General features: G+C 39.6%; 2 protein-coding genes and 1 pseudogene across 4 annotated transcripts; 2 read left to right on the top strand and 1 right to left on the bottom strand.

Moving 5' to 3' along the window:
* Nucleotides 1-94: 94 nt before the first annotated feature.
* Nucleotides 95-5,749, top strand: LOC149095500 (uncharacterized). The gene is made up of 3 exons (XM_089281877.1): nt 95-520; nt 3,130-3,396; nt 5,287-5,749. The coding sequence occupies exons 2-3, from the start codon at nt 3,328-3,330 to the stop codon at nt 5,572-5,574; spliced, it is 357 nt and encodes a 118-aa protein (XP_089138003.1). The 5' UTR covers nt 95-520; nt 3,130-3,327; the 3' UTR covers nt 5,575-5,749.
* Nucleotides 5,750-6,423: 674 nt separating this feature from the next.
* On the top strand, nt 6,424-12,910 carry LOC149095499 (uncharacterized). Of its 3 annotated transcripts, XM_089281876.1 has the most exons (6): nt 6,424-6,744; nt 7,119-7,175; nt 8,175-8,221; nt 9,270-9,312; nt 10,996-11,043; nt 12,301-12,910. In XM_089281876.1, exons 1-5 carry the CDS (start codon nt 6,616-6,618, stop codon nt 11,011-11,013), a joined length of 294 nt encoding a protein of 97 aa, XP_089138002.1. In that variant the 5' UTR covers nt 6,424-6,615; the 3' UTR covers nt 11,014-11,043; nt 12,301-12,910. The 3 variants fall into 3 exon arrangements, with proteins under 3 accessions (XP_089138002.1, XP_089138000.1, XP_089138001.1); XM_089281874.1 differs by lacking the exons at nt 10,996-11,043; nt 12,301-12,910 and adding an exon at nt 7,881-7,928 and having other exon boundaries at nt 9,270-9,919; XM_089281875.1 differs by lacking the exons at nt 6,424-6,744; nt 7,119-7,175 and having other exon boundaries at nt 7,966-8,221.
* Nucleotides 12,911-14,783: 1,873 nt separating this feature from the next.
* LOC149095498 (uncharacterized) lies at nt 14,784-16,522 on the bottom strand (annotated as a pseudogene).
* Nucleotides 16,523-25,352: the final 8,830 nt, after the last annotated feature.

Here is a 25,352-nt window from a genome sequence, read left to right as displayed (position 1 = left end):
TAGGCCTACACCGAGTGGTTGCGAGTACAGTCTCGTTTGACAGCGGTTTCTGACAATGGAAAGGGACGTACTAGAAATCTGACCAATCCTCGTTTAGCTTAAAATTTCCCAATCTAAATCCAACATGGCGGACGAATTTCTACTTATGGGGTAGTTTGTTCCCCTAATCCTGAAGCGTTGAAAGGCTGTTTCTTTCAAAGCTACTTTCCTTGACAGAAGGGGTTCAAGAAGGCAAGCTATTTCTTTGTCCTTAGGCCGTCAGAGTAGTGGAGGAGCGTTTACTACTCATGAAAATCGCCGAATACAGCAAGAGATAAAGTGGACTAAGATCAGAGATCGCCTTGGTTATGTTGCCATTGAGAAATCTTCCCTTCCAACTGGGGCAGTTTGTATTTGGTGCCTGAAAACTTCAACTGCAATAAGATGCCGTTACTGTGGGCCTCAAACGTTTTTGTGTCGCGAATGCGCTAGGAAACTTCATTCCAGTATCACCACATACCATGTTTTAGAGTTGTAGAAGGTACAGCAATGACCTGATCATCTCTTTATTTAAAAAAATTAACTCACTTTACTTAAATGTACATTTATACGTACATGTAGTTGTTGCAAACTATTAGCTTTAATATATAAGCTTACACCGTGTGTAAAACATCTGTGTAGTAAAATACGTTTTATCCAAGAACAATCACACAGAAATTAATCTTAACCCCACCTAGTTCAGAAGTAACCTTATCTGCCAACACTATTAATTCAAACTTCAGTCTGCTATCTGCTAATGACTGGCAGCGATGTAGCAGGATACATCCTGCTACATCGTGATAGTTTACGTGTAAGCTGGTTTAAGGCCGTTGACCGTACATGTTAGCCAATGTTATAAAACTAACAAATTGTACTAGTGTACTAATTATAGCTAGAAACAACCAGAAACAACAGATCAGTTACAATTGCTAGCACTATATTTTTTACATTGCCACTAAAACTTTTGAATGTTTCATCATAATCTATTTACCCTTGTTTAATCATATGTATTTTTATTTAGCCTAGTATATTACTTCCAATATAGTTGTATGCACTAGGAGCCTGCCTGATTTCTTGTTAGGTTAGTTAGGTGCTCCAAATTACAGTGCAGCTCAGATATATGCAAACTACGCATACGCATTTTATACGACCATATTTTGCATATACGCGTACGTCAATACGCACACATATGTGCGTGTATATGCCCACATATACATGTATATACGTGCATAAAAGTCTCTTTGTTATGCATTCCCATAGGTTTCTTTATGTGAAGCATTGTTAGTCGAACAAAGGACATTACATTTCTGGGAATGAAAATGCTTCAAAGCGAAATTTGCATATTGTTAAAACATCGTGCCAATCAATGAAAGCTATTATATTTTGAGTTTTCAATCACTTCGCAAATTCGCTGACAAACTACCGTTTATTAACACTTGCTTGATCTTTAGCTACCAAAAATGGGAAGAAAATTGAAGCAGTCTCTTGAACTCCCTATTTTAACACGTGAACTCTATGTTTTTACAAGTAAAGATCTATGTTTCAGCACATGTTGGCAAGTTGTTTGCAAATGTTTCTTTGTCTGAATTAAGCGTTCTGAAGATCCTAGTCAAAAAAATAAAATCTCTGGTTATATTTGACACAGATCATTTATTCAAATGGTAAAATACTCTTTCCTTGACGAAAAAATTGTTTATCCAAGTTTCTATGGTGCGCTGCTCATGTTTAGTTATTTTTTCTGCAAGAAAAAGTTCTGTGTTTCGACACGCGTTGGCAAGTCATTTGCAAAATGTTTATTGTCTAAACCGTTCTGAGGATCCTTTTTGAAAAAATGATATCTCTGGTTCATTTAAACTGTGAAATAATCCTTCTTTAGTCAAAGAATTGTTTACCAAAGTTGCTATGGCGCGCTGCTCACATCTAGTTATTTTTTTTCTTCAGGGAAAAGTTCTGTGTTTCAACATGCGTCGGCAGGTCGCTTGCGAGATGTTTACTGTTTGAAGGCTACTTTGAAGTATTCCGAAGACCTTGTGGAAAAATTATATCTCCCATTATACATGTACATGTATCTGACACAAACCATTCATTCAAATGGTAAAATACTCGAAGTTTCTATGGTGCGCTGCTCACATTTTGTTATTTTTAATTTTCTTCAAGGAAAAGTTGGGTGTTTCAGCACACGTCTCCAAGTTGCTTGCTTGGACCCGTGTTCACTTTGCGTCAAAAAAATGTTATCTTTCGGTTGTGTTTGCTCCATGAAGATGAAATTGCTGAAGCGTGTATCCCCGGTTCTATTTGACAACAAAACAGTAAATTTATGATTTAACGGCAAAATACTCTCTCTTTTAATTAATATTCAGTCAGTTAATTTTGTGTCAAGTGCCCAATTGCAAAATGTTAGTTTCAGCTTACATTTTGCTAATGAGTCGTCTGAAGGCATATGTGCATATACTGTATACATGTGTTCAAAATAAAGAAAACTCTTTCTTGCTCTGGGGCAAGCTGTCAAGCCATTGAAAACAACAATGACCTGTTAAGAAAAGAAAAAAACAACAGGTTAGCTCATACATACATGTACTAATCAGGCATATGCGTATATACTGTATAATTATGTGTATATGCATACGCGTATGTGCGTATATATGTATGTATACGCACATACGCGTATTGGGCTGACGCGAATTACGCGTATTTTTTGGTTCGGATATATCTGAGCTGCACTGTAGTAGTACTGCAGCCAGTTAGAATGTGATTGTTATTATTATGATTTTGCACAGGATGGAATGTTTGTTCCTCTTTTTCTAAATCATTTCATTTTGAAAAAATTTAATCACCACTGCTTGTCTGTGGAGATTCAGAGTATCACCTGTATAGATGAATACGGTAAGATATTTTTTGGTATAAATTTGTATATATAATTACAAGTTTTGTTATTAGTATGTTAAAGTTGCATAACTGCAACATGGATAATTATTTACCAGTTTATCAATTACACAGTTTTGCATATAGGTAACCATCATTCCAAGAGAATTGCATTCTCAGTTTCAGGTGTAGTGCATCAAGTATTTTGTACTTGTAATTGATTGTTTCTTTTTGAAATGTGCATTCCAGGGTTTTTTCAAGAATAGCAGTTATTCCTATCAATAAAGTTGGTGGGAAACAAAGGTTGGAACACTGCCTTAGTTTAAAAGCTGAATTACAGCCAGTCCTTGAAAGGACATTTCTCAGTGTAGGGACACTGATAGAGCTGGGATCCTCCTTTGCAACAATGAGAGAAGATGACCTTTTTAAAGAGATGTATGTAACATCATGGGAGAAACAAGACTGGATATGAGGAGCCAAATGAATTATGCTCTTGTTTTGTTTGCAACTGGAAAGGTAAGTATATAGGCAGGTAATGCAACAAAATTCTGACAATCTTGATTTTGTTTTCGGTTCTCTGAAAATACTTTAGAGAATCAGTAAGAGAAATTTCCTTTCTTTTTTCAGAGTTTGATCTGTACTCCAATTTTCAATTTAGTTGAACCTAAGGAGTAGAGTTTATTGTCTGTGTTATCAAAATGTCAGTAATATTATAGAAGTGGAAGTTATTTGAATTCTGGTTTCCATGCCAGGGCAAAGTATGTGAATCCATACCATACTTTTAAAAATATGTGATATTTATGAATGTGGGTCTTATAAAAGTTGTGAAATTTAACAAATTGACACTGGTTTTTTACGTATCTGTCCTCTTATTAATGGTAAATTGCATCATAAAGTTCATTGTCAAAGTAGTCTGCAGATCCACTTGCCTTCATCCATACAACTTTGACAATGTAATATTTATGACCAAATTTATCATCAATAAGAATACAGATGCATAAGAATCTGCTTGCTGTGTTTTTTATTTTCATTACAGTGAAACCTGTATTAGGCAGACACCCTTCTAGTGATTGCTAGGCAGACACCCTTACTAGTGTCTGCTTAACACAGGCTGTCCACTCAAAACAGGTTCTAGTATGTTGTGCAATAATAGTCAATTATTAACCGTTTTGTAACATAGCTAAGACTGCTCATAACACAATGTCCAGTTGATCACTGCATCAATCTGGAATCACTCAGCTTAAAAACGATATTGCTGAACAATGTACAGGAGTCTCAGCTGAACCTTTAGAAGTGAAATGAGCCCTTTAAGTGTCCGCTTACTGCAGGTTTTGTGCAACAAAATGTCTTAATATTGGTGTCTGCATCTGTTTAATTAAGAGGTGTCTGCTGAATGCCGGTTGATTTTTAATTACTGTAAATGTGGGGAAAAAATTTTGGGACTTATTAAAGCTGGTGTCCACTTAAAAGAGGGTGTCTGCTTAATATGGGGTCTGCCTAATACAGGTTTCACTGTTAACAAAATCCAAAATTGTCAAATGGAGGCTTCACTAGAGGAAAACACCGGTTAAAAGCTAAATTGAATTAAGCCAAAATGATCCATAGAATCACGGCCTTTATTCCACTGGGAAATTCCTGAAAACATACTGAATTATTCCCAAGTTTAGTTTATTTTCATCAAATACTCGAACACAGCAAAAAAAGGGTTCTACTGTATTGCGGTAAATTTTCATGCCAAACTACAATAATTTACCCAATCTTTTTCACTTCACAGTTGAATTCATTATATTCACAAGCTGATCTTCAGGCTAGCTATCTGTTAATCCTGTTTAGATGCAATATTTGGCTATATTGAGAAAGCAAAATCATATGCTAAATGTCGCTGAAACTGTTCACGATGATGTCAGCTGTGAGTCTGTACTCCTACTGATGATAAAAATACATGTAAGCCAGTGATCGTGCAAGAAAGTAGGCAGTCATTGTGAACAATTAAATGTACTTGTAAAATTGAGTCTCTCTATAACCACTGACAACAGATGAAGATGGGCTACAAACACAAGACTATATATTTTTGATTGTGACTTGATCTTTGTACAGACAGTTTTGTTGAGCAGACATACATTGCTATGGAGATTAAGAATGAGATCAATGGTAGTAATATAGAATGAAATTTATGAAACCTGGGTTTCAAAACTCCCTAAACTGTTAGCTGGGAAACAGTTATATGTTACGGATGTGGTCATGGTATTTAAGAATTGAGTCATAGAGGGTTATTCATTAACAGTAAGAAAATAAAAAAATCTTACAACATGTACTTTTGGCAAATTATTTGTAATAGCTTTACCTTAGACTGACATCAATAAAATACCGCAAGGGAGCTTAATTTTGAAATTTGTTTCCTTGTAGATACTAGGGAAACTCCAATTGAAAGAAGCCTATCTTAATATAGTAGAGAGCCTCTTCTCTGAGAAAGTAGTGCCCAGGCACATGCAGCTTCTGGATCAAGATGAAGGGAGGGCAGACAGTGCTGTTGATTATAATGAGGAGGAAGTGGCAGAGATGACGGCAGTGGTCAACAGGATTGTTCAAAGCTGTTCCGTTGTTCCTGAAAAGGTCTTGCTTAATTTGGTTTTGGTTTATTATATACTTTTGGATAACATGTCAAATGCAATAACTTATAATTTGCTTGAGTGAAAAATAATGTACAAATGACACAATCCTGAGTTACATGTAAGTCAGGCTGCAGGAATTAATCACACATACATGTAAGACACATTGCTCATTATAGCCTAATACTGTTTAACCAATCTCATTTTGGCTATGTAATTGTATTTTTTTTTTCAGACAAAGCATTTCTTTATCCCAAAAACATCTTTAACCAAATGGAAGTGTGGCGATGTCTTAGGATTTAAAGTACTTGTAGATGAAGCACTTGTTTTCACTGGGAAGAGGATGTGTGGGATGACTGACTTTGCCAGGAAGAGGACAGTTGTCAGGATGCTTGCACGTTCAAAGGCGCCTTTTTTCAACTGAGATACTAATCAACAATGATGAAGAGAAGACTTGTGACATTCTTTTAACAGTATTTTTTGATGGTGATAGTAAACAACACACCAAAGGTGTCCAGGGCTAGGAACTGAGGATATATGATGTCACAGGTCAATGAGTGACTGCCACTGTGACTAGCATTTACTGTTCCCCTGGTTCCATTTGACTGTTATTAGTTATGCAGCCAAGACAGTGATGTGTTGGACAACTATAATGATAATCTCATGACAATCTGCATGCGTGCATTCACTTTGTCTATAGCTGTCAGAGCTAACTAAATATGATCATGTTGAATTCCAACTTGAAAATTTACAAATTCACCATTGATAGTGATTCCGTTTTCCTCAAACAGTATGCAGAATTTTATTATTCCAAGTTGTTGTTTTGTACAATGTAGATTGATTTAAGAAATGTACCAAGATTGATAACTCAGATGCAGAGCCCTTATACAGCTTATTGAATCTTTTGTTTGGTGGCATTCGTGTTTCTGTCATGGTGGTGGTTGCATTAGCCCCCTGAGTAATAAGTTTGAACTGTTGTTAAAGTTACTAGATAACATTATCTGTCAAAAATATATTTTCTTTGATGTTTTTGTATTATCATTGTTTTTACCTCCTTGTCATGTTTAAAGCCTTTTTTGAGATAACAATAACAGACACCATGAAATAATCTTTTGGCTTTTTTGAAATGTGGTCTATATACCAACTTGGGAATAAAGTCAATGTACAGAACTCACTTTTTCTGTTTTGTTTTCAAACATTCGTTCAGCATATGAAGAAACCAGAGAATCAAGTTCTTGGGGATGTCCTCAAAGAGGTAAAATAATTCAAATTGATCAAGTTATAACTTACTAACAGTTAGTAATAATCGTAACAACAAAAGAATGTAGTTCCCATTAACAGCTGTGCTGTCTGTCTTTATAAAGTACTGCCAATTAAAAATTAATTTTTAATCCTTCTCTTTTGCCATATTGTGAGACATTACACCTGATCTCAAAAAAAAAAAATCCAGGACTCATAGAATTATAAATAATAAATTTAAAGTCTTGTGCTACACAGTTCCATCACCTATGTAAAGTGCTAGCAATATTGACAAAGATGCTCGTGGCCCATGTTAAATTATCACTTCTTGTAGAATCCATAAATAAATAAAGAAAAAAATGCTGTAACACACTGTATGTTGTTTTAAAGAGTGAAGAAGCAGCCAGTGGAACTTCAGTTCCTGTGGATACCATTTTAAATGACAAGGTAATATTTAGCTTCTCACTTTAACCCATTGACTCCTAATTTTTATATTCTAGAACAGGTAAGTGGATGGTTTATTCACTGTTGAAATGACGTAACTACACAATGTTTCATTTATGCACACAACCTTAACTTGTTAAAGATGTATGATTTTAACAATTTTTCTGTGGGCCCACATGGGCATTTGTAGGTATTTTGAACTTTTCTTAAATTCACAAAACTAAAAATGCAGCAGGACTTGTAAACATAATTTTTGAAAATAGTTTTCCAAGGGGTCTTTCAGGTAAAATAAAATAAATTATAAAATTTCACTCCTCCATGTTGCATGATTCTTCATATTTACAGGCAAGAGCACAAAAGTAATTATATTGAGTATTAATGAATTTTTTATAATCAATTTCTGTAATATGTTAATAAAGTAAGTTCTAGATTATTGTTTTTATAGGTATCAACCCCTTTGGAGACTGTTGTTGATGATGACGAAATTTTACTTCAGAATGTTCGCCAAATACTGAAAATACCTTTTTGGAACAATATTATGCCCTTTTATCGTGACAAAGTTAGAGCAAATTATGTCCTAAAAAGGACTTGAATGTCTATCAAAATTAATGCTATAAATAACAGTTCTCTTTGTAATACGCTTTGTATGTTCAAACCATGACAAATGGTTATAATTGACTGTGGTCTTTTTATCTTTGATACCTGCAGAAATGGAATCTCATAGGTCTAAAGAGCCAGAAACTGGAAAGGAAGAAGGTGATAAATTATAAATTTTATTTGGCAGTATAAATGCACTTTAGAAATGCAATAGTTGCGCTACTTTCTGATGGCAATGATATATCTCTAAGTTATAATAATTAAAATTAAAATATTTATTTCATGATATTTTTATTGAAATGAGAGGTACTGAAAGAAACTATACAGAATTCTATACAAATGTCCAACTAGTGGCTCAAACAACTAAGTATTCTGTCTCAATTTTGTTGATTTCTATATATTTAGGTACCAGCAGTAATGCCAGAATGGACCAGGATGATGTGGACAAATTGGTAAATCTGTTTATTGGGATTAGCTGTGTATTAAAGCACTACAGTACTGACGTTTTTTCAGTTACCACAATGTTTTACACAAAAGGTTTAAGTAAATGCTCAGACAGGCATGTTGGAAAGTAATTCCTTGCAGAAGTTTGTAATCAAATGATGTAATTTGGCAATAAGGTGGATGAAAAGGAATGAAAACTTCTCTTCTAAAAAATGAAGAAAACAATACAACGCTTTGTTAGATGGCTTGTGTTTGTAGCCTTTAGAATGCGAGCTCTGATTAGCTTATTATACGGCATTATTCTCCCGTAATGCCCACGGGTCGATTACGGGCCTGCTAAACTGAAGCAAAAAGCCATATAATAAACAACTTATTAACCTCGAACATTCAGTCCATAAGGAGAACTCTCAAGCCACGGCCTTGCCGTATTGACTTTGCTATTAGGGAGTTTAAGAAGCTACGACGGCGACGCCGAGGAAAACGTCGATTAAAAAATGAATTTATATGTTACCTACGAATCTCGTGATACTCTTAAGTCATTTACTTTGTTTATGACTGTCAAAAGTATCACGAAACTGAATCTGGGACACAGAGATAAATTTGAAATAGAAATTTCAAACCTTAGCTGTTGTGGTTTACGTTGTTCAGACAACGCGGAATTTGGCCATTTCACGTTCTTGTTTTGCAGGGGACGGCAAAGAAATGTACCAAGAATCATAACGCGCGTGCACAGTCATTGTTCTGCTCATTAAACCTTTTGTTTAGCGACGTTGCCGTTGCCGTCGTGGCTTTCTTAAACTCTCTATTGCTCGGTTAATGCGGCATGGTCCCGGTTTGAGATTTTCCCGTAAAGACCTCACTCTCGGTTAATTAGTGGTAAATATTACCATCCGAATGCGAAATTCATCAAATGTGACTGACTGATCACATGTGATGAGTTTTTAGAATCATTTAATACAAGTGAAAACTTAAGTATGAACTCTGCCTAGTAAAATATCAGTTGTTTTAGTTTCACAGTACTTGTTCATGATTCTTATATCAACATCTGATCAACAGGCTTTGGATGAAGAGTTCACAAAGGCTGCCCTGGTTAGAAAAGGTAAATGTCATAATATTTATTTATTTCTTAATGTATTAATTTAGTCAGTAAGTCAGTCAGTCAGTCAGTCTTTCAGTTACTGATTTATTAAGGTTAGGCTGCGTTAAAAGGCAACAAAATAAGCAATATATTGCAAAATTACCATTTATGTTGTGGTGCACATAAAGTAAAAACACCAAAAGCAGCCTCCATGAAGCATTTTCATTGGTTATTTTTAAGGTGGCTCCCTAGGGTAATTACGAACACCCTCCCTATAGAGCGCGAGTTAGAAAACGAAACTTAGTTAATTTCTCTTAAAGTTTTACCCGAAGAGATTTACCAGTATGGGTACTGTTAAAATAAGGCTTATGTTTTGGTTGTCAACTTTTGGATTAACGCCGTTACCATGGCAACATCTAATCTAATGACAGGCAGATGTATTCCTCATTTTGACCTAAACTCCTTAATATTTATACTTTCCTTTGGTGAAATTGTTTCATACTTCTCCACATCATGGAAACGATACTGCCTGACACTTTGAATTGGTAAAAAGTCAAGGTTGTTCAGACGGTTTTTCCAATAATCTGTAATTTGTCATTATTCTAAATATATTAGATTAGCTCTGAGAGATTTTCACAAAAATAGGGTATTTTATTGGAATTGTTTGTGGTTGACGTCAAAAAAATGAGGAAAACACGCGTGGTGTCACGCGTGGTTATTTATTTAAGTGCGCGCTCATGAATGAAGGAAGGATGGACTTGATTGAGATTGTGCTGTACGGCATGCGCAACGGCGTGTGCGGCCTCTACGAGTCTTAACAAAAATGGCTTCGTTCACCAAAACCAGGGAATTTATTCTATTCTACCACATAGGCTTGATTAATGACGAGGATTTCTTTCTCCTGCATCCATTTTACATCTGCGAGACCTATGTAGATTTGCCTCTCAGGCTTAATTTCAACCACAAAACAAAATAATACTGATAAAAAGCTCGATTACAGCAGGATCAGGGTGTTTGTACAACGTGATCAGCAAGAAAAAAAGTTTGATCCTAATAAAATACATTTTGAACAGCAAAAAACAGTTATAGCTCAGCTCAGTACATACGGAGCTCGTCATCTGCGACTGTTCGGCCCGGTACAAATACGACTGTCGCTCACGGTAGATGGTTAAATCGTTTAAATTTTCTGCAGAAATGACAAAGAAACATTTATTTTGGACGGAATTTTATGATTCCATACTTTATCTTCGAACTAGGCTGTTTAAACAGTGAAAAAAGCGTTAAAATGAGGAGTAAACAGCTGGCTTACACGAGGGAAAAGCAAGGCCGGAAAGTCGTACTGGAACGCGCGTCATGACGTCAATGGAATTGATCTTTACTATTTGCCGCCTTTCTTGTCCCTAATTTATAATTGCTCATCAGGCATTTTGGATGATGGTATCAAAGAAGTAAATTATTCAAAGTGAAAGCATGATGTTCGGACTCCAAAAGGTAGTCGTTGGTCACATGATTTAAAGGAAAATGCATATTTCATTACGCACATCAGTACTGCTATCATAATGAGAATCTACCCTGGTACACATGTTATACGACCCCATTTTTTGTTTCTCCTCTGTGGTCGTTGTAAAGGGGTTACATTTTATGGTTTTTAATAACAGTAACAGTAATAGTGATTTAAATTGACTCAGTTCTTTGTTGTTTTAGGTGCTGACAAGCAGTTAGTAGATGGCCTACACCAAGGTCTTACAACAGGTATTTTTACATCAAAGTAAATGTGGAAAAATGACCTGAACAAAATGGCACCAATAGAAAATGAATGGTACTGCACGGCAGGAAAACAATGAAATCCTGTTGCTCAGTGGGCCAGTACATTTCAGTTTTCAGTTGCCCCCACTAAAATATTAATTGCCCAATAAGTCTGCTTTGTTCATTCCTTATCAACTAAAGGCCGCCGCACACTAGCCGATTTTTTGTCGGCCGACAAAAAATCGGCTAGTGTGCAGCGGCCTTAACAAGACTGCTGAGGCTAATTTCACTTGCCCACCGGACTATCAATCTTCCATTTTCACTAGCCCAAGAGCAAAATTTACTTGCCCTGGGCAATCGCAAGTGGTGTTTTTTTTTCCTGCCTTGTACTGAAGCTATCAGCAAGGCTACCTAAAGCAGCTTTCTCCAAAGACAAACGCACTTGGGATTGTTTTAAAAGTATAACGTTTCCAGCAATTTGCAAACTCAACCCAGGAAACACCAAACATAAACTCTTTGATAGGCTGCCCTCCCTCTCCTCTTCCAATGCTGTAGCAACACAAAACAATTCCATGTGGGTAATTTTGCAGTAAGCTCAACATTTAAAGGGGTGGAGCAGAGCAAAACTAATTACTTTTTAAATACATAAATTGTCTCTAGCTGTAGAAAGGAGTGGAACTAGTATGGGCACAATGAAGCATTTTGAATTCCAGTATACGGAGATCAACTCAACAGGCCGTTAATTACATGTTAAGACAGGAATAGAACTTAAGTGGACGGTTTGGAGGGCACTGAAATAGAGCTTTGCAAATATTTCAAAATGAAGCCCTCGACCCATTTCTGACCTGCATGGAATTTGGCCACTTCGAAGAAAAATGACCAATCGGAACCAGGGAAGGTGATCTTTTTCGTATACAGACTAGTGTCGTTTAGGAGTCCAGAAAATTTGAAACCAATTGAGAACGAACACAGTTGAATTTGTGAAGCACCGAAACCTCTATGCTGCCTACTCTACGGATCCCATATTTCCTGGCCAACTATGATTCATAATTACATATTATACACAGTATTTTAACTTGAAAGAGCCAAAGAAAAGACACTTAACCTTTTAACGTTCTTGATCCATTTACGAGGATGGTTCCCCTTATTCTCAATAAGCGTCTTCATTGGATACTTTTCTTCAAAGTTGCTAGGATCAAGTAGTCAACAGACACAACAAATAAGAACAAAGGCACTCACCTTTTATAATTTATTATCTTCTAGGCAAGAGGAACCGTAAAGGAAAAAGTTGGAAGAAAAACCTTGAAGAGGATTAATCTTTTTCTCTGACAATTCAGTTCTGGGAACTGTAAATCATTCATCCAACTGACTTTGTCTCGTAATTGTACTAACGAAAGGCCTTGCGGAGGATGCAATTAAGGTGGCTACGACTGCATGGTCAAACAAGATTGATAATCATATCTTCCTTCGAATAGCTAAATAATGTCGAAATGCTCTTTTCATCAATTTTAACCATCGTTCCCGTTCCCGTTCCTGACAAATGTAGATCGATTTTTACTTTTTTCAGGTGTGGTTTAACATGAAATTGGATTTTTTTTACAGTACTGAGAAAAGCGTTAAGTCAGTGATTTATATTAAAACACTAATATTACTGGTTTACTTAAAATCGAATATAAATAGGGCTTATTTTACAACTCCTGGCAAATGTTTTTCAAGAACAGTGCCAATGAGGGATATTGGCTGTTATCGCATTATTCAGCTTGTACTCAATAGTGTTTGTAAGTAAGAGCATTGCACATTCTGAAGAATTTCACACTACCACGGTCTCTGTAAATTTCTCTATTTTGTTATAATAAAGCTTCCCACAATGCCACCTTATTTTAGTGTTGTATTTCCCCAAACTCTTTTCACATAATCAGTATTTAAGGTGGCTCCCTATAGTTTTACGATCGCACGCGCACTGAGGACGAAAAGTCGAGTAATCCGCGCGCGCTGAAAGGAGAACGTCAGTGTTTTTGGATATTTTATGAAGTCAACATGAGCACAAAAAGCAAAACTGACAGTGAATATTTTCTTTTGGTATCAAACATGTGGGACGGCATGGCAATCATTTACTCTTCAGCTGTAAAGCATGTCTTGTCCCCCTCTCCGCCGAAAAGTAGTGCTTTTCCATAGTGAGCCACCCTCCTCCATGTGGACTCGAAATCTCCTATTACAGAATTTTTTTGTTAGAACTTTCAAATTTTAGCTTCAAATTTCGTACTTGAAACCACCAGAGATTGGTGCACCTCCGGTTGGTGTCCACTGTAATTAACACATGCGGACTTACAGTTAACTGCAAATAGCCTGTTCCAGGCGTTTGGTTAGTGAGGAACGGCGGAATGAAAACATGAGAAATATTCGTTGGTGTTTTATTAATCGACCATCGAACGGGGGAGCCGCGAATTAATCTAGAACCCAGATCTTCCAAGACCAAGCAGAAGGGAGATTTCACTTCTCAGGGTCAAACAGAGTGAAATCTGGGTATGAGATTAGCCGCGAGCCACTCGAGTTTAATTCTATCATGAAATCTGATTGGCCAACAGAAAACAAAAGTTGCTATGTCACAGAACCGTTTTCTGGCTCGAGTTCGCTGACGTTATTTTTCGGTGTAGACAAGCGACAGGCGGAAATACGTCTGCATTCGCAGGCTGTAGAGCACTTTAAAATAATAAACACTGTAGGCTTCCCAAATACCGGAAGGGGGTGCAGTATTCCTTGGAATCATTGGCAGGCGCGTGCCGTCCAGTTCTCTAAATCCTGACCCCATTTCAGACCAATAAATGTCACTTTTCATACCCTTTTCTAGGCTTGACCTCTAAAATGCTGTTTTCAAATATGCATGACCGTTCAGTGTATTCTGCGAGGCAAATCGCGCTTTATCGTGGTATTAAAATTGATTCCTCTCGTTTTTGTTTGAAGATGATAAACTCGACAAAAAGAGACATAAATTTCAAGTAATGTCTATATTATGGTTTATTTAAAATTAAGCCATACTTTCGCGGACCAAACCGGCGAAATCATTCTACCCATTTTCAAACCAAAACGGTTGACAAGCCATAGCCTTCAAAAAGGCGGCACATACCTTATATAGGGTAGAAACCCCTCTCCCCACGCCCTGAATTAGCTTCTTCTCAGTAACAACAGCTGGAAAGTAAGGAACGCATCTTTAGTAATCAACGAATTAACAGTACGCAAAAACATCTCGATCGAGATAGCGAAAAGTCTCAAGTATGTACAGTGAAACCTGTATTAAGCCGACCCCATATTAAGCGGACACACTCTATTAAATGGACACCTGCTCAAGTCCCACCTTTTTTTCTTACATTTACTCCAAAATAAACGTGCATTCAGCGGACACCTCAGTTAAGCGGACACGGACACCAATATTAACCCATTTTGTTGCACAAAACCTGTAATAAGCAGACACTTCAAGGGCTTTTTAATTCTGAAAGCCCAGCTCAGACTCCGTCAACATTGTTCACCGATGTCATATTAAAGCTAAGCAGATTATTCCAGATTGATGCATTGAATGACTGGACATTGTGCTACCGGCAGTCCTTGATCTTACAATATGTTACAATATGTTACAAACGGGTTAATATTATTGCACAATATATTTGAACCTGCTTAGAGCGAACAACCCATATCAAGAGGACATTAGCGAGGGTCCAAAGGGTGTCCGCTTAATACAAGTTTCACCTGTATTAACGTACACCAAGCAAGTAAAGAACAGCAAGCAAGTCAAGTACACCAAGCAAGTAAAGTACACCGAGCAAGTACGGTAAGCCAAGCAAGGAAAGTACATCAAACAAGTAAAGTACACCAAGCAAGTAAAGTACACCAAGCAATTGAAGTAAATCAAGCAAGTAAAGTACATCAAGCAAGTAAAGTAAATCAAGCAAGTAGAGTAAATCAAGCAAGTAAAGTACATCAAGCAAGTAAAGTACATCAAGGAAGTAAAGTACACCAAGCAATTAAAGTAAATCAAGCAAGTAAAGGAGATCAAGCAAGTAAAGTACATCAAGCAAGTAAAGTACATCAAGGAAGTAAAGTACACCAAGCAATTAAAGTAAATCAAGCAAGTAAAGGAGATCAAGCAAGTAAAGTACATCAAGCAAGTAAAGTACATCAAGCAAGTAAAGTACATCAAGCAAGTAAAGTACACCAAGCAAGTAAAGTACATCAAGCAGGTAAAGTACACCAAGCAATTAATGTACATCAAGCAAGTAAAGTACACCAAGCAAATAAACTACATTAAAGAATTAAAGTACATCAAGCAATTAAAGTACACAAAGTAATTAAAGTACACCAAGCACGCAAAGTACACCAAGCAAGTAAAGTACACCAAGCAATTAAAGTACATCAACCAACTAAAGTAAATCAACCAAGTAAAGTACATCAAGGAAGTAAAGTACACCAAGCAATTAAAGTAAATCAAGCAAGTAAAGTACATCAAGCAAGTAAAGTACATCAAGCAAGTAAAGTACATCAAGCAAGTAAAGTACATCAAGCAAGTAAAGTACATCAAGCAGGTAAAGTACATCAAGCAAATAAACTACATTAAGGAATTAAAGTACATCAAGCAATTAAAGAACACAAAGCAAGTAAAGTACACCAAGCAATTAAAGTACACAAAGTAATTAAAGTACACCAAGCACGTAAAGTACATCAAGGAAGTAAAGTACACCAAGCAATTAAAGTAAATCAAGCAAGTAAAGTACATCAAGCAAGTAAAGTACATCAAGCAAGTAAAGTACATCAAGCAAGTAAAGTACACCAAGCAAGTAAAGTACATCAAGCAGGTAAAGTACACCAAGCAATTAATGTACATCAAGCAAGTAAAGTACACCAAGCAAATAAACTACATTAAGGAATTAAGATACATCAAGCAAGTAAAGTACACCAAGCAATTAAAGTACATCAAGCAATTAAAGTACACCAAGCAAGTAAAGCACACCGAGCAAGTACGGTAAGCCAAGCAAGGAAAGTACATCAAGCAAGTAAAGTACACCAAGCAAGTAAAGTACACCAAGCAATTGAAGTAAATCAAGCAAGTAAAGTACATCAAGCAAGTAAAGTAAATCAAGCAAGTAGAGTAAATCAAGCAAGTAAAGTACATCAAGCAAGTAAAGTACATCAAGGAAGTAAAGTACATCAAGCAATTAAAGTAAATCAAGCAAGTAAAGGAGATCAAGCAAGTAAAGTAAATCAAGCAAGTAAAGTACATCAAGCAAGTAAAGTACATCAAGCAAGTAAAGTACATCAAGCAAGTAAAGTACACCAAGCAAGTAAAGTACATCAAGCAGGTAAAGTACACCAAGCAATTAAAGTACATCAAGCAAGTAAAGTACACCAAGCAAGTAAAGTACATAAAGGAATTAAAGTACATCAAGCAAGTAAAGTACACCAAGCAATTAAAGTACACAAAGCAAGTAAAGTACATGAAGCAAGTCAAGTACACCAGGTAATTAAAGTACATCAAGCATGTATAGTACACCAAGCATTTAAACTTAAGTTCCAGAGAATCGACCCAACGTTGGGTCAAACTCAGGCTGCGCGTGAGCCGGTCTAGGCTACTTTTTCAGTCATAAAATGAAGTGGGGCTCTATTTTGGCCTAGAAGCTCGAAACTGAGCGTGCGATCCCTTTGCGTCTGTCAATTTTACCGAAAACCCAGCCCATTACGAGTTAGGTAAGAGTCCCTGGGACTGGAAAATTTCCCTCAAGTTGCTGAAAATCGACCGCTGAGACCGCCTTACGCGCATCGTGATTTTGTCCAACTTTGGCCCGATCTGCCGGAACTTCGGGGATATTTTCCAGTCCCAGGGACGCTAAACTAACTCGTGATGGCCTTGGTTTACAGTGAAAGGGAGAAAGGAAAAATATTTAAAGGCTCAGTTTCGAGCTTCTACGCCGAAATATAGCCCCAGTTCATGTTACGACTGATAGAGTAGCCGAGACCGCCTCACGCGCATCGTGATTTTGACCAACTTTGGCTTGATTTGCCTGTACTTGGGAGATATTTTCCAGTCCCAGGGACTCTAAACTAACTCGTGATGGTCTTGGTTTTCAGTGAAATGGACAGAGAAAAAATATTTGAACGCTCCGTTTCGAGCTTCTAGAGCGAACTATAGCCCCTTTTTATTTTAACACTGATAGAGTAGCAAGACCGCCCTACGCGAATCTTGATTTTGAGCAAATTTGGCTCCATTTGCCGGAACTTGGGAGATATTTTCCAGTCCGAAGGACTCTAAACTAACTGGTGATGGCCTTTGTTTTCAGTGAAATGGACAGAGGAAAAATATTTGAACGCGCGGTTTTGAGCTTCTAAATCAAAATATAGCCCCACTTTATTTTAAGACTTATAGAGTAGCCGAGACCGCCTTGCGCGCATCGTGATTTTGACCAAATTTGGCTCGATTTGGCGGAACTTAAGGAATATTTTCCAGTCTCAGGGACTCTAACCTAAGTGGCGATGTCCTTGGTTTTCAGTGAAATGGACAGAGGAAAAATATTTGAACGCTTGGTTTCGAGCTTCTAGGCCGAAATATAGCGCCACTTCATTTTAAAACTGATAGAGTAGCCGAGATCGGCTTACGCGCATCGTGATTTTGACTAACTTTGGCTCGATTTGCGGGAACTTGGGGGATATTTCCAATCCCAGGAGCTCTAAACTAACTGGTGATGGCCTTGGTTTTCAGTGAAATGGAGACAGGAAAAATTCTTGAACGCTCGGTTTTGAACTTCTAGGCCGAAATATAGCCCCACATCATTTTCAGAATGATAGAGTAGCCAAAACCACCTTCCGTGCATGGTGATTTTGATCAATTGTGGCTCGATTTCCCGGAACTTGGAGGATATTTTCCAGTCCCGGGAACTCTTAACTAACTCCTGATGGTCTTGGTCTGCAGAGAAATGGACACAGATAAAACGTTCGCACGATCGGTTTCGAGGTTTTCGGCCGAAATATAGCGCCACTTCATTTCAAGACTGATAGAGTAGCCGAGACCGCCTTCTACGCATCGTGATCTTGACCAAGTTTGCCTCGATTTGGCGGAACTTGGGGGATATTTTCCAGTCCCGCGGACCCTAAACTAACCCCTCATGGCCTTGGTTTGCAGAGAAATGGACACATGTAAAACTATCGCACGCTCGGTTTCAAGCTTTTAGGCCGAAATATAGCCCTACTTCATTTTAAGACTAAAAGAGTAGCCGAGACCTCCTAACGCGCATTAAGATTTTGACCAACTTTGCCTCGATTTGCCGGACTTTTTACGTATCGAGATCTTGACCAACTTTGGCTCGATTTGCCGGAACTTGGGGGATATTTTTCACTCCTGGATTTTCTAAAGTAACTCCTGATGCCTTTGGTTTGCAGAGAAATAGACACAGGTAAGAGGATCGCTCGCTCGGTTTCGAGCTTTTAGGCCGAAATATAGCCCCACTTCGTTTTAAGCCTGGAAGAATAGACAAAACCGCCTTGCGCGCATCGTGATCTTGACCAACTTTGGCTTGCTTTCCCGGAACTTGTGGGATATTTTCCATTCCCGGAGACTCTAACCTAACTACTGATGGCCTTGGTTTGCAGAGAAATGGACACAGGTAAGAGGATCGCACGCTCGAACTTGAGCTTTTAGGCCAAAATATAGCCCCACTTCATTTTAAGCCTGAAAGAGTAGCCGAGACCGCCTTACGTGCATCCTGATCTTGACCAACTTTGACTTGATTTTCTGGAACATGCGGGGTATTTTCCAGTCCCGGGGACTCAAAACTAACTCCTGATGGCTTTGGTTTGCAGAGAAATGGACACAGGTAAAACGAACGCACGCTCGGTTTCCAGCTTTTAAGCAGAAATATAGCCCCACTTCATTTTAACACTGAAAGAGTAGCCGAGACCACCTTACACGCATTGTGACTTTGACCAAATTTGGCTCGATTTCCAAAAACTTGGGGGATAATTTCCAGTCCCAAGGACTCTATACTAACTCCTGATGGGCTTGGTTTGCAGAGAAATGGACACAAGTAAAACGATCCCTTGCTTGATTACGAACTTTTAGGTCGAAATATAGCCCCACCTAATTTTAAGACCGAAAGAGTAGCCGAGACCGCCTTGCGCGGATCGTGACCTTGACCAAGTTTGGCTCGATTTCCTGGAACTTGGGGGATATTTTCCAGTCCCGGAGACTCTAAACTAACTCCTGATGGCCTTGGTTTGCAGAGGGATGGAGACAGGTAAAAAGATCACACGCTCGGTTTCGAGGTTTTAGGGCGAAATATAGCCCCACTTTATTTTAAGACTAAAAGAGTAGCCCAGACCAACTTTGGCTCGCTTTCCTTTCGATTTGCTAGATTTCGGCCTAAAAGCTCGAGATCGAGCAAAGATCGTTTTACCTGTGTCCATTTCTGTGCAAACCAAGGCAATCAAGAGTTAGTTTAGAGTCCCTGGGTTTGGAAAATATCTCCCAAGTTCCGGCCAATCGAGCCAAAGTTAGTCAAGATTACGATGCGCGCAAGGCGTTCTCCGCTACTCTTTCAGTCTTAAAATGAAGTGGGGCGATATTTCGGCCTAAAAACTCAAACCTGAGCGTGCGATCGTTTTACCTGTGTTTATTTCTGCGTAAACAAAGGCCATCAGGAGTTATTTTAGAGTCCCCCGAGACTGGAAAATATATGCCAAGTTCCGGCAACTCGATCCAGAGTTTGTCAAGAATACGATGCGCGTTAGGCGGTGTCGGCTACTCTTTCAGTCTTAAAATAAAGTGGGGCTATATTTGGGCCTAACAGCTCGAAACCGAGCATGCGATCATTTTAGCTGTGTCTATTTCTCCGCAAACCAAGGCCATCAAGAGTTCGTTTAGAATCCCCGGGACTGGAAAATATCCCCCAAGTTTCGGCAAATTGAGCAAAAGCCGACACCGCCTTAAGCGCATCGTGATTTTGAAATCTTTGGCTCGATTTGACGGAACTTGGGTGATATTTTCCAGTCTCAGGGACTCTAAACTAACTCGTGATGGCCTTGGTTTTTAGTGAAATGGACAGAGGAAAAATATTTGAACGCTCGGTTTGGAGCTTCTAGGCCAAAATATAGCCCCACTTCACTTTAAGAGTGAGAGAAGGTAGCCGAGACCGCCTTACGCGCAGAGCGATTTTTACCAACTTTCGGTCGATTTCCAGGAACTTGCGTTATATTTTCGAGTCCTGGGGAATCTAAACTAACTCGTGATGGCCTTGGTTTTCAGTGAAGTGGACAGAGGAAAAATAGTTGAACGCTCTGTTTGGCTCGGTTTCGGGCTTCTAGGCCGAAATATAGCTCCACTTCACTTTAAGAGTGAGAAAAGGTAGCCGAGACCGCCTAACGCGCACGGCGATTTTCACCAGCTTTGGGCCGATTTTAAGGAATTAGCGAGATGTTTTCCAGTCCCAGGGATTCTAAAGTAACTGGTGATGGCCTCGGTTTTCAGTGAAATAAACAGAGGAAAAATATTTGAACGCTCGGTTTCGAGCTTCTAGGCCAAAATATAGCCCCACTTCACTTTAAGAGTGAGAGAAGGTAGGCGAGACCGCATTACGCGCAGGGCGATTTTTACCAGCTTTGGGTCGATTTGCAAGAACTTGCGTTATATTTTCCAGTCCTGGGGAGTCTAAACTAACGCGTAATGGCCTTGGTTTTCAGTGAATTGGCCAGAGGAAAAATAGTTGAACGCTCGGTTTAGGGCTTTTAGGCCGAAATATAGCCCCAGTTCACTTTAAGAGTGAGAAAAGGTAGCCCAGACCGCCTAACGCGTACGGCGATTTTCACCAACTTTGGGCCGATTTCCAGGAATTAGCGGGATATTTCCCAGTTCTGGGGACTCTAAACTAACTTGTGATGGCCTTGGTTTCAGTAAAATAGACAGAGGAAAAATATTTGAACGCTCGGTTTCGAGCTTCTGGGCCGAAATATAGCCCCACTTCATATCAAGAGTGAGAAAAGGCTGCCGAGACCGCCTTACGTGCAGGGCGATTTTCACCAACTTTGGGTCGATTTCCAGGAATTTCCGGAATATTTTCCAGTCCCGAGGACTCTAAACTAGCTCGTGATTGCCTTGCTTGTCAGTGAAATGGACAGAGGAAAAATATTTGAACGTTCGGTTACGAGCTTCTAGGCCGAAATATAGCCCCACTTCATTTTAAGAGTGAGAAAAGGTAGGCGAGATCGCCTTACGAGCAGGGCGATTTTCAGCAACTTTGGGTCGATTTCCAGGAAGTTACGGAATATTTTCCAGTCCCGGGGTCTCTAAGCTAACTCTTGATGGCCTTGGTTATTAGAGAAATTGACAGAGAAACAATATTTGATCGCTCGGTTTCGATTTTCTAGGCCGAAGTATAACTACACTTTAATTTAAGAGTAAGAAACGGTAGCCCAGATCGCCTTACGCGCAGGGCGATTTTCACCAACTTTGGGTCGATTTCCAAGAATTTCGGGGATGTTTTCCAGTCTCGGGGACTCTAAACTAACTCGTGATTGCCGTGGTCTTCAGTGAAATGGACAGAGGAAATATATTTGAACACTTGATATTGAGGTTCTAGGCCAAATTATTGCACCACTTCACTTTAAGAGTAAGAAAAGGTAGCCGAAAGCGCCCTATGCGCAGGGCGATTTTCACCAAATTTAGGTCGATTTCCAGGAACTTGCAGGATATTTTAAAGTCCCGGGGAATATAAAGTAACTCGTGATGGCCTTGGTTTTCAGTAAAATGGACAGAGGTAAAATATTTCAACGCTCGGTTTAGGAGCGTCAACGCCGAAATATAGCCCGACTTTACTTTAAGGGTAAGAAAAGGTAGCCGACACCGCCTTACGCGCAGGGCGATTTTCACCAACTTTGGATCGATTTCCAGGAACTTCCGGGATATATTCCAGTCCTGGAGACGCTGAACTAACTCGTGATGGCCTTGGTTTTCAGTGAAATGGACAGAGGAAGAATATTTGAACGCTCGGTTTCGAGCTTCTAGGCTGAAATATAGCCCCACTTCATATCAAGAGTGAGAAAAGGTTGCCAAGACCGCCTTACGCGTAGAGCGTTTTGCACCAACTTTAGCTCGATTTCCTGGAACTTGCGGGATATTTTCCAGTGCTGGGGACTCTAAACTAACTCGTGATGTACTTTGTTTTCAGTGAAAAGGACAGAGGAAGAATATTTGAACGCTCGGTTTCGAGCTTCTGGGCTGAAATATAGCCTCACTTCATTTTGAGACTGATAGAGTAGCAGAGACCGCCTAACGCCCTTGGTGATTTTGAGCAACTTTGGCCCGATTTTCCGGAACTTGGGGGATATTTTCAGTTCTACGGCTTCTAAACTAACTCTTGATGGCCTTGGTTTTCATTAAAATGCACACAGGTAATACGATCGCACGCTTGCTTTTGAGCTTTTAGGCCGAAAAATAGCCCCACTTCATTTTAAGACTGAAAGAGCAGCCAAGAACGCCTTACGCGCATCGTCGTCTTGACCAACTTTGGCTGCATTTCCTGCAACTTGGGGGATATTTTTCAGTCGCAGGAACTCTAAACTAACTCCTGATGGTCTTGGATTGCAGAGAAATGGACACATGTAAAACGATCGCACACTCGGTTTCGAGCTTTTAGGCCAAAATATAGCCCCACTTCATTTTAAGAGTGTAAGAGTAGCCGAGACCGTCTTACGCGCATCGTGATCTTGACCAACTTTGGCTCCATTTCCCGGAACTTGAAGGATATTTTCAGTCCCAGGGAGTGTAAACTAACTCCTGTTTCCCTTGGTTTGCAGAGAAATGGACACAGGTAAAGCGGTCGCACGCTTGGTTTCGAGCTTTGAGGTCGAAATATAGCCCCACTTCATTTTAAGACTAATAGAGTAGCCGAGACCGCCTTGTGCGCGTCGTGATCTTAACAACCTTTGGCTTGCTTTCCCGGAATTTATGGGATATGTTCCAGTCCCGGTTCCCTAAAGTAACTCCTGATGGCCGTGGTTTCCAGAGAAATAGACACAGGTAAAACGATCGCACGCTCAGTTTCGAGCTTTTAGGCCGTAATATAGCCCCACTTCATTTTAAGACTGAAAGAGTAGCCGAGACCGCCTTGCGCACATCCCGATCTTGAGCAACCTTGGCTCGATTTCCTTTCGATTTGCTATATTTCGGCATAAAAGCTGGAAACCGAGGAAAGATCGTTTTACCTGTGTCCATTTCTCTGCAAATTAAACCAAGGCCATCAAGAGTTAATTTAGAGTCCCTGGGTTTAAAAAATATCCTTCAAGTTTCGGGAAATCGAGCCTAAGTTGGTCAAAATGACGACGCGCGTAAGGCGATCTCGGCTACTCTTTCAGTCTTAAAATAAAGTGAGGCTTTATGTCGGGCTAAAAGCTCGAAACCGAGCATGCGATCCTTTTGCCTGTGTCCATATCTCTGCTAACCAAGGCCATCAGGACTTAGTTTAGAGTCCCTGGGACTAGAAAATATCCCCCAATTTCCGGAAAAACGAGCCAAAGTTGGTCAAGATCACGACGCGCATAAGGCGGTCTGGGCAACTCCTTAAGTCTTAAAATAAAGTGGGGCTATATTTCGGCCGTAAAGCTCAAAACCGAGCGTGCCATCGTTTTACCTGTGTCCATTTCTCTGCAAACCAAGGCTATCAGGAGTTAGTTTACAGTCCCCGGGACTGGGAGACATTTTCCAAACTAACTCCTGATGGCCTTGGTTTGCAGAGAAATGGACACAGGTAAAATGCTCGCACCCTCGGTTTCAAGCTTTTAGGCCGAAATATAGCCCAACTTTATTTTAAGACTGAAAGAATAGGCGAGACCGCTTTGCGCGCATCGTGATCTTGACCAACTTTGGCTTAATTTCCAGGAACTTGGGGGATATGTTCCAGTCCCGGGGACTCTAAGCTAACTCCTGATGGCCTTGGTTTGAAGAGAAATGAACACAGGTAAGAGTATCGGGGGCTCGAATTCGAGCATTTAGGCCAAAATATAGCCCAACTTCATTTTAAGCCTGAAAGAGTAGCCGAGACCGCCTTACGTGCATCGTGATCTTGACCAACTTTGGCTTGATTTTCCGGAACTTAGGGAATATTTTCCAGTCCCGGGTATTCTAAACTAACTCCTGATGGCCTTGGTTTGCAGAGAAATGGACACAGGTAAAACGATCGCACGCTCGGTTTTAAGCTTTTAGGTGGAAGTATAGCACAAGTTCATTTTAAGACTGAAAGAGTAGCCTAGACCGCCTTACGATCATTGTGATCTTGACCAACTTTGGCTCGATTTCCCAGAACTTCGGGGATATTTTCCAATCCCGGGAACTCTAAACTAACTCCTGATGGCCTTGGTTTCCAGAGTACTGGACACAGGTAAATTAATCGCACGCTTGGTTTCTAGCTTGTAGGCCAAAATATAGCCCCACTTCATTTTAAGACTGAAAGAGTAGCTGAGACCGCCTTACGCGCATCGTGATCTTGACCAACTTCGGCTCGATTTCCCGGAACTTGGGGATTATTTTCCAGTCCCAGGAACTCTAAACTAACTCCTGATGGCCTTAGTTTGCAGAGAAATGGACACAGGGAAAACCATCGCACGCTCGGTTTCAAAGCTTAAGCCGAAATATAGCCCCACTTCATTTTTAGACTAAAACAGTAGCCAAGACCGCCTTGCGCGCATCGTGATCTTGACCAAATTTGGCTGGATTTCCCGTAAATTGGGGGTTATTTTCCAGTTTCGGGGACTCTAATTTTTTGATGGCCTTGGTTTACTGAGAAATGGACACATGTAAGACAATCGCACGCTCGGTTTCGAGCTTTGAGGCCGAAAGATAGCCCAACTTCATTTTAAGACTGATAGAGTAGCCGAGACCGCCTTGCGCGCATTGTAAACTTGACAAACTTTGGCTCGATTTCCCGGAACTTGGGATATATTTTCCAGTCTCGGGGACTCTAAACTAACTCCTGATAGCCTTGGTTTGCAGAGAAATGGACACAGGTAAAACGATCGCACGCTCGGTTTCGAGGTTTTAGGCCGAAATATAGCCCCACTTCATTTTAACACTGAAAGAGTAGCCGTGACTGCCTTACGGGCATCGTGACCTTGACCAACTATGGCTCGATTTCCCGGAACTTGGGGGATACTTTCCAGACCCGGAGACTCTAAACTAACTCCTGACGACATTGGTTTGCAGAGAAATGGACACAGGTAAAACGATGGCACTCTTGGTTTGGAGCTTTTAGGCCGAAATATAACCCCACTTCATTTTAAGACTGAAAGAG

The sequence above is a fragment of the Orbicella faveolata genome, unplaced genomic scaffold, assembly GCF_042242905.1.
Source record: "Orbicella faveolata isolate gen_17 unplaced genomic scaffold, um_ofav_v1 contig_50, whole genome shotgun sequence".
Classification (NCBI taxonomy): domain Eukaryota; kingdom Metazoa; phylum Cnidaria; class Anthozoa; order Scleractinia; family Merulinidae; genus Orbicella; species Orbicella faveolata.
Note: the sequence above shows the minus strand (reverse complement) of the source record. Positions and strands in the feature narration are given on the sequence as shown.

Coding starts and splice junctions, on each gene's coding strand:
- LOC149095499 (XM_089281874.1), top strand. CDS start 6,616: ATGTGGTCTATATACCAACTTGGGAATAAAGTCAATGTACAGAACTCA. Junction 7,176..7,880: donor ATACCATTTTAAATGACAAG/GTAATATTTAGC, acceptor TGATACCTGCAG/AAATGGAATCTCATAGGTCT. Junction 8,222..9,269: donor AGGATGATGTGGACAAATTG/GTAAATCTGTTT, acceptor TCTGATCAACAG/GCTTTGGATGAAGAGTTCAC.
- LOC149095500 (XM_089281877.1), top strand. CDS start 3,328: ATGGGAGAAACAAGACTGGATATGAGGAGCCAAATGAATTATGCTCTT. Junction 3,397..5,286: donor TTTTGTTTGCAACTGGAAAG/GTAAGTATATAG, acceptor GTTTCCTTGTAG/ATACTAGGGAAACTCCAATT.